The sequence below is a fragment of the Nyctereutes procyonoides genome, unplaced genomic scaffold, assembly GCF_905146905.1.
Source record: "Nyctereutes procyonoides isolate TBG_1078 unplaced genomic scaffold, NYPRO_anot_genome, whole genome shotgun sequence".
NCBI classification, from domain to species: domain Eukaryota; kingdom Metazoa; phylum Chordata; class Mammalia; order Carnivora; family Canidae; genus Nyctereutes; species Nyctereutes procyonoides.
The window spans coordinates 26,677,500-26,691,456 of NW_026575030.1; the positions used below are offsets into that span (position 1 = coordinate 26,677,500).

Sequence of the window (13,957 nt, forward strand, 5' to 3'; positions counted from 1 at the left end):
TGCAACCTCTCACCTACTCTGGTGTCTTTAGGCGATCTCTCCTGCTTCTATGTCATCAACCACCACCTCTTGACATCTTAGTTCCCAAGCCATGTCTGTGGCCACTCTTCTCTTTTGAACTCGGATCCAATATCCTTTTGCCCATGAGCAAAAGCACCAGGGTATCTCAAATGCAGCTTACCCAAAACACACTATTGTTTTCCTCTTATTGTTCTGTATACTCTGTTTTTGTTGAAAGACTATCCTCTGTCTTGTTGCCCAAGCCAGAAACCTCAAGATTGCTGAGGTGTGTTGGCTTCTTCGGGACACAGACTCAGAGATGGAACTTTGCGTGCACAGAAGTGGAGTTTGCACACGAAGTGTGTTCAGGAGCTGTCTTGTCTCTCCCCTACCCGGTCAAAACAAGTTAAAGTAAAAATCCAGTGTATTCATCAGGACATTCATTCGTGCTGAACCAGCCTCAGGATCCTTCCTGACCCAGTGCCCTTGGCAGCCGTCACTGCTCACTGGATTGGCACGTGAGATGAAATCTGTCCTTCAGATCTGATGTTTCAGCACACGTTTATAGGTTCCTCTGTAGACCTCTGCACACAAACATTCACAACAACAGGTGCATAGCCCTTTGCTTAGTGAGCGGATGTGAGCACTTTTCCAGACAGAGGAAAGAAGGGCCGACAGAGAGGACCCGGAACATTGGGAGGTGGAGGTCAAGCAGGAGTGGATGGATGAAAGTGCGTGGTCCTCAGTGTTCCTAGAATGCCGGCCCCGAAATGAGGGACATCCGAAGAGTGTATGGAGAACCGAAATGGCCTTGTGCTGATGGTACCTTTTCTCTCCTCTCTTTTGCTCCAGGTTACGATACAGCGGATATTTTGGGGGTGTCACTGCCCTCAGCAGAGAGCAATTTTTCAAGGTGAATGGATTCTCTAACAACTACTGGGGATGGGGAGGCGAAGACGATGACCTCAGACTCAGGTGAACAACAGGGACAGGTCCCCTTCACGGGGCTCTGCTATCATTGGTGGCTCTAGAAACCTGTGTTTATGGATAGTTCCTATCGATGCCAGTCCAACAGGTCATGAGGCCACAGATCAGGCTTAGGTAGGGGTGGGGGTGGGAGCAGGGCAGCCCAAATTGCTATTTGCCACTGGCAGTTCAGAAATGATGGAGGGTGCTTTGTTTCTGGCTCATGGATGTTGAGGGACCAGAAGTGTTGATGGAGGTTTCTCTACTTGCTGGAGGGTATCACTTACTGAGACAGGGGCCCAAACTCTGCAAAAATGCTATTTAAGGAAAGGGGCCAGAGAGTCTGTTGTGAACCTGTGTTTTTTCTCAGACCCAAGGGAATCCTGGCAGAGTTTTCAGTTTCCAGAGCAGAGAGTGTCAACAGCCTCTGAGGAGTGGCACCCCCAGGATCAGGCCAAGGTGTCCTTTCATGCTTATGCCTTAGCTAGCCCCACACACTGGGAGCCAGGCCAGACCCTGGGCTCCTGGCATCACCCTTAGATTTTCTTGGATTGCTTTCTGCTCTGAGGGGCCCAAAGGGAACATGTCTGGCCTCTTTTCTCAGCTCACCACCCCCCTGCGCCCAAAGCTTGGGTTTTGTGACCAGATAGTTATGGGTATCCCTAGCTCCCCAAAGCAAGTGTTCAAGAGCCTGGGCCTAGTCATCTTTAGACTTCTAATAACAAGACCATTGGGGCTATGAGCAGACTCCCTTTCCTCCTACTGTTACCTCTTCGAAAGGACATTTCCTAGCGAGGGTTCTGAATGAATAGATCCATGACTACCAGAAATTCTGCATCACTTTTTTAGGAGCCAGGGCTCCATGTTGGTCTTGTTCCCATGTCTAGGCTGGGAGTCTCTGCAATGTTTCTGCGAAGATAGAATGGATTCCCCCCACCAAAGGCTCCATAGGAATAGTCGTAGTGATGGGCAACAGCACTTTATGGCCTAGCCCATCAGCAGCCTGTGTGGCCTTGGCTTATGAGGTAGACAGAGGGTACCTGATAGACTTCAGGGCAAGAGTAGCAAGGACTAGAGATAAACAGTATCCGTTATCTTCCCCAAATCCATTTCACTGAGGGGGTGATTAATAGAATTTTCACATATCATATAACTTCACTTCTTGATCCTCCCTCAGCTGCAAGTAGAGGGAAGACCCCAGTTTTGCTTTCATTTGAGAAAAACATCATAACCTCCACAGTGGTTCTTGACCAATGCTATGACTAAACCACTGACTTGAACATAAAAACTGGCTATGATTTATTTACTGAACATTAAGTTAATCACCTGGGCAACAGGCACCACCTTTATTTGCACTTCTATATTGCATTACTATTTACAAAGCGTGTGGACTGTTTCACTCGGACCCTGTCAAATCAACTCTGTAACACTACTGCCGTTTTACAAAGAAGAAATCGAGTCCTGGAATGATGAACTGACTTGCCAAGATTGTAAATAACAAAGTGTGCATTTATATCTGGGTTTGTGGGCTTTTAAGCGTGGGATCTTAATCGGTCATTACTTTCTTTGTTGAAAAAAAGGAAACACTAAGTAAATTGGGCACCTGAAAAGCCTTAATTCTCCCATGCGTCATGATGTTTTGAAATAATCAGAATGAGTACTTTCTCAGGTGTTTTCGAAAATGACAAACTATAAATCGACACATCTCCTTTGTACCCCAGTAATATTCAATGTGGTTCTTCTATGGACTTACTGCCTGAGGCCTAACATTATTATAAGAAGATTCTTTTTTTTTAATATTCTAATAATCAGACTCTGTGAGACTGTGCATAAGTGTAAATTTTTTGCAAATTATTATTATTATTTTTAAGAACCTGGTGGTAGATAAGTAGGATAAAACATTTCTGTTATTCTTCTAGGGTTGAACTTCATAGAATGAAAATAATCCGGCCAATGCCTGAAGTGGGTAAATACACAATGATTTTCCACACCAGAGACCGAGGCAATGAGGTGAATATAGAACGGTGAGTCTTGGATTCACATGCCTGGCAGGAGGCACCTACGTATCTCTTTTGTCGAAGGACTGCTGAATTTGATCAGATGAGACAGTTTATTTTGCTCAGAACTTTTTGTTTTTTGGTCATTTTCAAACAAACACAAAAGTAGAGGGAATGGTATATTGAACCCTCACATACCACGTACCTAGCTTCAGCAGTTACTAACTCTGTCCTCTCTTTTTTTCCCTCACTTTTTTCTTCTCCTCTAGTAGATTTTTGGAAGCAAATCAGATATCACAGCATTTTTATGTGTAGGTTTGCTTAAATATGAGAAGTCTTAAAGAAAGAACCACTACACCATTATCATACCTAAAACAAAATTAACAATACTTACTTAATATCATCAAATATCCAGTTGTGTTTGGATTTCCCTAATTATCAAATACACACACACACACACACACACACACACACACACAAGTGTGCAAGAGCCTGGGGCTGGTCTCTTCAGACTTCTACTAACAAGGCCTTTTGGGCTATAATATATATATATATATTTTTTTCCCTCCCCTTAATAGTTGATTTATTCAGATCAGAGGATCTAGACAGTGTCTACACATTGCATTTGGATATTTGGATGAGCTCTCTGAAATCTCTTAATCTGCAGATTACCTTACCTCTCCCCTACTTTTTTTTCCCCTTATGTTGTATTTGTTGAACAAACCAGTTCATTTGTCTGATGGAATTTCCTACCTTGTGGGTTTTGTGAATTGCCTTCTGGTGGAATAACTTCATATGTGCCTCTGACCTCTGCATTCCCTTGTAAACTGGGGGTTAGATCTGGATACTTGGACGGATTCCAGTACTATTTGGGGACAAGAACACCTTACCAATGGTGCCACGTAGCTCCTCTTGTATCACAACGGGAAGACGTGATGTCTGGTCGGGTCTTGGTGATGCCAGCATTGATCTGTGGGTTTAGGCGTTCTCAGCCCCATCCAGGTCCCCCATCAGTCTTTCACCGATGATTTTAGCAGCCATTGGTGCTCATTTAATGAATTTATTAGTCAATTAGGGATCGCAGAATTTTTTTTTAAGATTTTATTTATTTATTCATGAGAGACAGACAGAGAGAGAGAGAGAGAGAGGCAAAGACACAGGCAGAGGAAGAAGCGGGCTCCATGCAGGGAGCCCGACGTGGGACTCGATCCCGGGACCCCAGGATCAGGCCATGGGCAGAAGGTGGCGCTACACCGCTGAGCCACCCGGGCTGCCCGGGATCGCAAAATTCTGGTACTGTCAGGCGTTCTGCATTTATTAGACAGGTTTTTCTGTAAGGAAGGACTTGCCTCTTCAGCTATTTGAGTAGCCGAGGTATGGTTGTCAGAGAAAAAAAGCCAGAATAAAGGGAAAGGATCAGTAGTGACTTTTCATTTTTCAAAATGGTGAGTTGATGCCTCCTCACATCCTTCCAGTTCATACTCTTTTCAGTGCTCAGTTGTCCCATCTTTGGCAGGTGGCATCTTCTTCAAGCTGATCCCGAGCCCTCGGACATAACTGTACTAGTTTTGAGAGCTCGCCTCTCTGGGCTCCTGCACGATGCGCTGTGCTAGGCTCGTCTTGTACTTCTCTTGCCCCGGGAATTGGCCCTTTCACCAAAGAATCCGGGCCGATAAGCCAGTTCTTTGGGGGGCAGTGGCTGCAGAATCTACAATCCTTTATTCTGATTTTTTTCTTCTAGACTTTAAAACCTTATTAAAACTCCTTTATTCCTTTTGTTGGACCCTACATTTTAAAACAATATTAAAATATTATAGGGCTTTGTTACAGTTTATATTTTAAAACAATATTAAAAGGCTTTTAGCCCTTTTGTTAGAATCTGTGACTTTAACAAAATTTGTTTTCTTTTTTTTAAGTCTTTTTTTTTTTTAAGACTATTTATTTATTCATGAGAGACACAGAGGCAGACACACAGGCAGAGGGAGAAGCAGGCTCCCTGCGGGGAGCCCGATGTGGGACTTGATCCCGGGACCTGGGATCACACCCTGAGCCAAAGGCAGGTGCTCAACCGCTGAGCCACCCAGGTGTCCCACAACTTCTCTTTTCCATGTGTCTTTCCAGTCTTTGTCCATCGGGGTACACTTTTCTCTTTAAATTAAAAAATAATAAAAATTATGGAATAGATACAAAAGAATGCTTATAAATTGTATGAAAAGCCTGAAGGTTCTTGGAACCACGGGCAGTGGTAGTGTCCCCATCTGATTTGTGTTTCTGACCTGTGTACCCCTCCCCTACCCCAAGAGGTCATGCTTTCCTGAATTGTGATAATGACAGTTATTTCTGCTGCTTCTTTGCTGTTGTTTTCCCATAGGTGTGTATCCCTTTACAGAAGATGGCTTATTAGCTTTATATGTTTTCCAATTTTCTCTGAGTGAAATCATACTGTATTGATTTCCTCTTACCTTATTTAGTTCAGCACTGTATTTCTGATCCCCGTCCACATTGACACTGTAACCGAAATATATTGCTTTTCACCCCAAGTTCCTAGAGACCTATTTATTTATTTATTTATTTATTTATTTATTTATTTATTTATTTATTTTGTTTGTTTGTTTGTTTGTTTTTCCTAGAGACCAATTTAATTCACCACCTGTTCCACATCCCCACATCCCGGGGCCCCAGCCCTGCAATTGCTGCTGCTTCTTGAAACGCATCCTGCTACTTCAACATGTCTCTGCATCTTGCATAGGGTGGCGTCTCTGCCTGCGTGTCCTTTCCCTCACCTTTCTCCTCTTCTGAGCCTCAGTCACGTTTACTTTCTCTGAGCCCTCCCCGCCCAGACTCCCTCATGAAGTCAAGTGCCGCTTTATTCATCCTCCTCTACGTAGATTCTAACTTTGAGACTTAGGAAATAGAGGTACCTGCCCCTGCCTATGGATGGCAACCCGGGAGGATTCCTAGATCCACCCGAAGCTTAGCCGAGGACCTGTTAGCAGTTGATGGCACGGGTCACGTTGTATCAGTGTTGCCTGTGAGCCCTTCTGTCCTGTAGACTGGGTGCATTGACCCTTTTCATCATTGGTCCCCAGCTCTTAACATAGGGTCTGACATTCAGCCACATGGCTATTAGTGGTGTCCATTACTTTAGATTGGGAAAATTAACTTTTTGTAGTAGGAAACCCAGCAGGTGCAATAATTTACAAGGGTGCTTTTGTCAAATTTGGGGACAAGGCAAAAAGCAGTGGTAAAATATGTTATATTCTAGCATTACCATTGACGTTGTTCTTTTTATCTTTAGGATGAAGCTCTTACATCAGGTGTCACGAGTCTGGAGAACAGATGGGTTGACTAGCTGTATCTATAAATTACTCTCTGTGGATTATAATCCTTTGTATACCAACATCACAGTGGATTTCTGGTCTGGTGCATGACCCTGGATCTTCTGGTGACATTTCGGAAGAACTGAATATTTTACCGCAATAACTTTGGACTAGAGACTTTCCCTTGTAGTACACATTAAGAACTGGTTGCAGCTAATTACGGATCTGGATTTCTCCTTTTTGTATTTTGTTAGCAGAGCCCCAAGTAATACAGAATGTAAAACAGTTGTAGGAAGACCACTTTCTTGGTCGTTCTGCTCCTGAGGGTTGTTATTAAAGACTGTGGTACGCATACTCGAGGGGCTGAGTATGAAAGGACTACTCCAGGGATAACATGAAGGCTACGTGAAAAATGTGGATTGAAGGAGATTTAAGTTTGAAGTGATACACGATGGGATAAGACAGCCCATGGGAAATAGAACTGCTCAGTGTCCCAGAAAACTGCGGTTGTTCTCGTCTGAGGGAGAACGGTACAATGAAGTCTGTTACTTGTTTGTCCTGCATGGTCATCTGTGAAGAGGTGGGTCCCGGGTGAGAAGAAGGCCACGGAGGAGAGAAGAAAGGTGAAGAATCAGGATGCAGTGAACTTGGACAAACCTGGCCTCAGGGAGGCCCGTGTGGGCTGTGACCGCCGCTGCTGCTCTGTGGCCCGTGTCACCTGCCCAGACGTGCCTTCCAGCAACAGCCCACAGGGAACACGTTATCCTCTAGTTTTTGATGTATTTTTGTACAATGATTTTCTACATGCAGGATCTGCATCAGCAGTTTACAAATGACCTATTAGCTAGTGATATATCGAAAGTACCTCTGTAGTAAAATGTGAAAAAGCATGGGGTGCTCCTTGTTTTTTTACTGATGTTTGAGGCCTATTGATGTGTTCATTTCAGGACCCATAATCCTCAAGGGTTTAGAAACAAACAAATTGGACTGAACCCCCTCACGCCCTCTCCTCTTTATCCTTCTGTTCCTTTCTCCTGTTCTTCCTGTGTGCAGTCCCTTTCTCTAACCAGCTCTGGGCCCGTGGCAGGTGCCTCTGCATCTCACTTCCCAGGCAACTTCCCAGGCATGTTTTTTTTTTTTTAATTTTTTTATTATTTATTTATGATAGTCACACACAGAGAGAGAGAGGCAGAGACATAGGCAGAGGGAGAAGCAGGCTCCATGCACCGGGAGCCCAACGTGGGATTCGATCCCAGGTCTCCAGGATCGTGCCCTGGGCCAAAGGCAGGCGCCAAACCACTGTGCCACCCAGGGATCCCCCAACATCATGTTTTTGATCTGTTTATCCTCTTGTGCCCCACTCCTTTCCCACCACCAGTCCTGGGCGCGACAGGGTTGGACCCAGGGCACACCTGGTCACCAATAGGATAGGAAGGGGTAGAAGCCTGGGTTTGGAAGCCTTTGATTTGGGAGGAAGATGGGGCCATAGCCCAGAGTTGGGCAGTGTCAGTCGTCTGGGGGAGAAAGGGCCAGTACTGCTGAGCTTCTTGGGGTTTGGGCAGGGATGTGGGTGGATAATCTAAGGAAGGTAGTAGGAGAAGGATACTGGAATACAGAAATATTCAGAGATGGATACTTGGATAACGAAATTATATTTTGTTTGTATGGGTGACTGGACACATAATTAGATTTGGATGTTCTTAAGGAAGATTTGTGGTACTGTGCCCTAGGATCTCTCAATCCATCATTATTATATGACACTTTTAATTGTTAAACTTTAACATGAATGAATGCCAGCCAATGAGTGTAAATAATGTTCTTCCCAAAAGGGAGAAGGAGGGGAAGGCAGGCTTGGGGCTCCCAAGAAAGGCAGCAGTCACCTCCCAAGTGGGCAAGGAGAATTTGAAAGGAAAATACATTTTGTAGATGGAACAGGTTTACCTAGGACTGGCCTGGTTTACCTTTAACTCCCTAGGGACAAGTAAAAGCTGTGGGTTTTTCTTTTTTTCCTTTAGCAAGGAAGTAACAATGGTTTTCCATTTTCCCCCTCGCTCTTCTCTCTCTTTTCTGCAGCATCTTGAGCATTCTGCTTCAAATTCTCTTAATTATAATCTTGTACAGACTGAACTATTGTGATTGGCAACGGCCCATGCCAGAGGTCCCCAGTTTGGAGCTGTGGGTCCCTGGTCATGGTTGGGAGGGTAAAGGAAGAGAAACTGTGTGCAAGGAATTTGAGGATCCGTATTTGAGAGTTCAGTTTCTTGTTAAATGGAAACAGGGATCCCTGGGTGGCACAGCGGTTTAGCGCCTGCCTTTGGCCCAGGGCGTGATCCTGGAGAACCGGGATTGAATCCCACGTCGGGCTCCCGCTGCATGGAGCCTGCTTGTCCCTCTGCCTGTGTCTCTGCCTCTCTCTCTCTCTCTCTCTCTCTCTCTCTCTCTCTCTCTCTTTCTCTGTGACTATCATAAATAAATAAAAATTTTAAAAAGATTAAAGATTAAAAAAAATGGAAACAAAATACAGCAAACCATGTGGAAATTCCCCACGCTTTTTGAGCTACGAACAGGCATCTGCATTTTGGGGGCAAATGTTAGAAACCACTGCACCATGCCTATTACTGTGCTTCAGTTCATTCTTTCCACTAAGGTAACGTACAAGTCATATAAATGACTCATCGTGAAACTTCTCAGGGTGGAAGAGAATTTTTTAGGACCTTTGCTTATTGCTGTTGTCCTCCTGCTTCCTTTCACGGATGGGCAGAGGGGTTTGGCCTCAAAGGAGCCAAGTTTCCCCAATTCCTGCCCTATATGTTTTCATTGTCAACTGCTACAAAGAAGCTGAGCTTTCTTTTTTTCTTTTTTTTTTTTTTACGATAGTCATACAGAGAGAGAGAGAGAGGCAGAGACACAGGCAGAGGGAGAAGCAGGCTCCATGCACCGGGAGCCCGACGTGGGATTCGATCCCGGGTCTCCAGGATCGCGCCCTGGGCCAAAGGCAGGCGCCAAACTGCTGCGCCACCCAGGGATCCCGAGGCTGAGCTTTCTGAGCTTTGTAGATACGCTTCTAGTAATTGCTAAGGATTATATGAGCACGGTCTATCTGGACATCATAAGTATGTGAACGGTGTGCTATCTTAAATGCTTTTTTTTTTTTTAAAGATTTTATTTCTTTATTCATGAGAGACACAGAGAGAGAGGCAGAGACATAGGCAGAGGGAGAAGCAGGCTTCTTATGATGAGCCTGATGTGGGACTTGATCCCAGGACCCTGGGATCATGACCTGAGCAGAAGGCAGACGCTCAACCACTGAGCCACCAGGCGCCCCCCTTAAATGCTTTATTGATTTTATCTCACCTTGCCACTCAATTTTAGAGTGCTTTATGGTTTGTGATATTTTTACACACAATTTATTGGTCTGGTTGACTCTTGAGATAAGTAGAGTAGATAAGGAAGTAGAGGTTCTGAGCAGGTCGAGGACTTGCCTGTATCACAGCTAGTAGTTGGCAAAGTCAGGTCTTCTGATTTCAAGACCATTACAACATATTGCCATCACCTTGGCTTCTCTAATTTTTAAATTTTTTTGAGGGGGCTGGTTCTTTCCTTTTTAAAGGTAGTTTCCCTGAATTTAGATCTCTGTCCTAGCTCCTAGAGAAGTTTGGTATCTTCTGGGATCTTAAAAGTATGTTCCATTCTCATCTGGTCTTAGAACTTTTTTCCAGACTCCCTCCCTGGTTTTTCTGCCTTTAGCCCTTTCACTTCCACTCAAGCCCCTATTAGGTTTCCCCGAGTGGCCCCAAATGCTCCGTGGATGGACTCCCGGGAGAGATGAAAGATCTTTTCTGCTAGACTCAAAATGTCCACTTTCTCCAAGTTTTATACATATATACAGTTCTTGTCAAAAGCCATTAACACATCCTACAAGACGGAGCATATTTAGATGCATTTTAGAAATACTTTTTTTTTTTTTGCTAATCACATTCCTTATTTTAAGCCGATCCCTTAGTACCTTAGATATTTAAGCTGTTGCCACCTTCACAGGTGTTAAGTACTCTGAAGACCACCTTACACCTGCTGAGAGGGTCCAATAGGTCTCAGAGGTATTCACAAAGGAGTGATGAGATGTCCCACCCCAGGGAACAGGACTGTACAGGCAAAGGCCCTGTTGTTCCATGGATGACTGTTGAAAACTCAAAATTGGACCTTGTATATATGTGTATGTGTGTGTGTGCACGTATGTGTAAATTTGGGCCTTGGAAGAGAGGTTGGTGAAGCACGGGTCATAACAATAACTGAATGCTTTCTCTGTATTAGCCAAGTTGCCTGTGTATGTATGTATCTTTTTTTTTTTATTTAAACTTTCCGGGATCCCTGGGTGGCGCAGCGGTTTGGCGCCTGCCTCTGGCCCAGGGCGCGATCCTGGAGACCCGGGATCGAATCCCACGTTGGGCTCCTGGTGCATGGAGCCTGCTTCTCCCTCTGCCTGTGTCTCTGCCTCTCTCTCTCTCTCTCTGTGTGACTATCATAAATAAATAAATAAAAAATAAACTTTCCAATAGCCCTGTAGGTATGTATGTACAGCAAAGAAAAAACAGATTCAAGTAACTTACTGAAGTTGGTAAGAGGAGGAGATAAGTCTTGAACCCAAGTCTCTCTCCCATACCTTGTGTCCCCCCGCCCTGAATATCACATTGTCAGATGATGATATTTCTCTGGGAGGCCAGCCAGGGCAGAGATCTCATTTGTAGTGAGGACTCTAGAAATATACACAGAACATGAGACGTATCCATTAAAATCTTATCTTGATGACCCCAGTACATTCTTCTATGGCGTAGGAGTTGTGAAAAGCTATTACTCAGCTATTGTTTGAGGCCCAGTAAATTTGGACCAGTGTATTTGGTCATCAAGCTTGTAATAAATTGAACAATGTGACCTTAGTTGGGATGTTTCCAAGGATTCTGGGCCAAGCAGAGTTCTTCAGACTTAGAGTATAACTTCTTATTGGTGTCTCTTAGCCTGTTAACCATTCTGATGCACTTGACATCATATCTTACCGGACCCTCCCAGTCCTCTGTGAGGATAGTCTTGTTTTCCTGAAGCGGGTTCCAGGAGGCTAAGTAAATTGCCAAAGACATGCAGAGCTGGGATTTAGAGCCAGATATTTGGCTCTAAACCAACCAACAAATACACCAAGAGAGGAAATAGGGATGGACAGTTATTTGGAGAAAGCTATGCCCTTCAAAAACTCCTAGGAACACATCTGTAGTTAAGTAAGTTGGGATTATGACTCCCAGTGAGGGAGAAAACACCATAGGGAACCATGAAGTGCGTTAGGAAAAGGGAGTTGGAACCTATTACAGCATTTGGGTTTTGGTTGGGTCATTAAGGGGAGGGCCTAAGCAAACGGTGTGCTCTACCTTGGACATTTGTCAGAAAGGGGGGACAATTGTGTGTATACATTTTATTCATAGAATAGAGACTAGCAAGAGAAAAGAGCTGTAATTAGTAACCTTGTAGCAATCACTTACTTTAGTCAAAGGAGGGTATGTTTGGTATTTTGCAGGTGGCACGGTGACCTTGTATTTGTGCTTGGACAAAACTGGGAAGTGGACTTGTACTTTGCCTAATTTTGTGTGACCTTATCTGAGGTGGGGATTGTGTGAGATTACATCCGGTAGGACTGTTCACATCTACAGGCCTAGTTGTGAGTGCAGCCTAGTTTCTGAATGTCAGGGCTGCTCTTGTTTTCTTTTTCAGCAGGAACTCAGAGTAGAAGCCACTAGAAAGTAGGACATGATGGCACCCTTTCTCTTTAACCCCAAGATTTGGCTATTTGTCAAAGGTTGTGTGTGTGTGTGTGTGTGTGTGTGTGTGTGTGTGTGTGTATTGGGAGTTGAGAGTTGGCTGTGGGCAGGGTTGCTTGGAGGAGGGTTCTGGGAATTGCATTTATCAGAAATGTTGCCTTTTTCCAAGATGTTTGTGCATCTCCTCATCAGACGGGGCCACTCAAGCCTTCTAAAAATGTAACACATGAAAGCAAACTCTGTAGTGTACAACTAGCCTTTGCTGGGTCTTTTTTGATTCAGCCTCAGGCATAGAAGGTGATAAGGATCTGAGTGTGGTGAAGCAGAAAACACAAAGGAAAGGAAATATTAGATATAGGAGGAGAAAGACCCTAGTTCACTCGATAGAGATAAGAAAGTAGCTGAGTTTCCAGTTCCTCAGCCACAGCCTGCCTGTCACGGAGGGGTGGGGGTGGGTGGGGGGTTGAGAGGAGATTGGATTTTCAAACTCACAGGACCAGTGAGTTTCTCTTCTTTATCAGTAGCTGGGAAGCACCTCATCTGCTGCTTAGAATTGGAGCAATTTCTGTGTATTCAAACTCATGTAGGAGAAGTCCTAGAGCTTACAAACCCGAACAGTATGTTGGTTTTTTTAATTAAAAAATAATTTGGAAAAAAAATAATTTGGAAAAAAAATCTGGTGGGGGAAGATTTTATTATTATTATTATTATTTGATAGAGCACAAGCAGGGGGAGCAGCAGGCAGAGGGAGAGGGAGAGGCAGGCCCCACCAGGGGCTCCCAGCTCTGCTCCCGACACGGGGCTCCATCCCAGGACCCTGGGATCACGACCTGAGCAGAAGGCAGATGTTTAACCGACTGAGCCACGCAGGTGCCCCTCTTTCTAGAAAAGATTTATATATTTATTTTGGGGGGTGAGGAGGAAGAGGAAGAGAGAGCATCCCAAGCAGCCGCCCATCCCTCCGCTAAGCCCAAAGCCTAAAGGGACCGGCCCTCCGCTGAGCGCAGGCCAGGCTGATTCCAAGGCCTCCCACCCCCATCCCCATGGGATCTGAAACCAGGAGCCGGTCACCTAATGACCGAGCCACCCAGGTGCCCCTGAGCAGTAGGCCCTCTAACATTCCGTGTACACAGCCCGCCAGGAGCCTGAGGGGCAACCTGGGAGGAATCAGCCAACCAAGAGAGTGTGATGAGCCATCTGGCATTGCAACCAAGTAAAACCTGCCCCAGAGTCAGCCTGCCCCCTTTCTGGTGTTGGGTAGTAATTGTTCTTTGTGCACCTGACAAGCAGGCCCATGTTGGAGAAGTGGCAATTTCTCAAGATGGTTTTGTCTGGGTGAGTCGTGAGCCCAGCAACCTGCCAGCTCCCCGGAGCCAGCCATTCCTGCACTCCTTCCACAACCTGGTTTGCTGGGGCTGGATCTCACCCTGAACGGTGGTTTGAGTCCGGCTGTGAGCCCCACTTTCAGTCCCAGAGGCCAGAAGGAAGAAGGGGAAGGCTGGGCTTCCACGGAAAGTGGAGACGGATGGAAGTAGGACCTGCGTGGAGTGGAAATTGCCCTGAGGTTAAACTCAAGACCGCCGGGGCAGAAGGCACAGGAGTGGTGAACGGCAGGCCTGGGCTTGTCTCGGCTGAAAGCTGTTTGCCCCAAGGGTCGGTGACCTAGTGGGTACCTGGGTTTGGGGCCTTATTTGGGTTTCAGAGGAATAAAACCTGTGAAATTTGCACCTTCTCTCAAGGTAAGGCTGAGGTCCCAGATAGGAAGATAGCTGCAGAGGGGGCAAGGGGCACTAACTGCCTGTTCTCTTTCAAGTTACTACTTGGTAGAGAAGGCAGGAGGTAAGATTTAGAGAGCAGCAGGGGGGGCATCTGG

General features: G+C 45.3%; 1 protein-coding gene across 2 annotated transcripts in view; it reads left to right on the top strand.

Moving 5' to 3' along the window:
- Positions 1-7,170, top strand: part of B4GALT4 (beta-1,4-galactosyltransferase 4) — a 29,634-nt gene extending 22,464 nt beyond the window's left edge. For both annotated transcript variants that reach the window (XM_055316466.1, XM_055316465.1), the window contains exons 5-7: positions 853-975; positions 2,886-2,990; positions 6,262-7,170. In XM_055316466.1, coding sequence (XP_055172441.1) covers positions 853-975; positions 2,886-2,990; positions 6,262-6,394 — 361 coding nt within the window. In that variant the 3' untranslated portion in view covers positions 6,395-7,170. The remainder of the gene's footprint in view (positions 1-852; positions 976-2,885; positions 2,991-6,261) is intronic.
- The last annotated feature ends 6,787 nt before the right edge of the window (positions 7,171-13,957 follow it).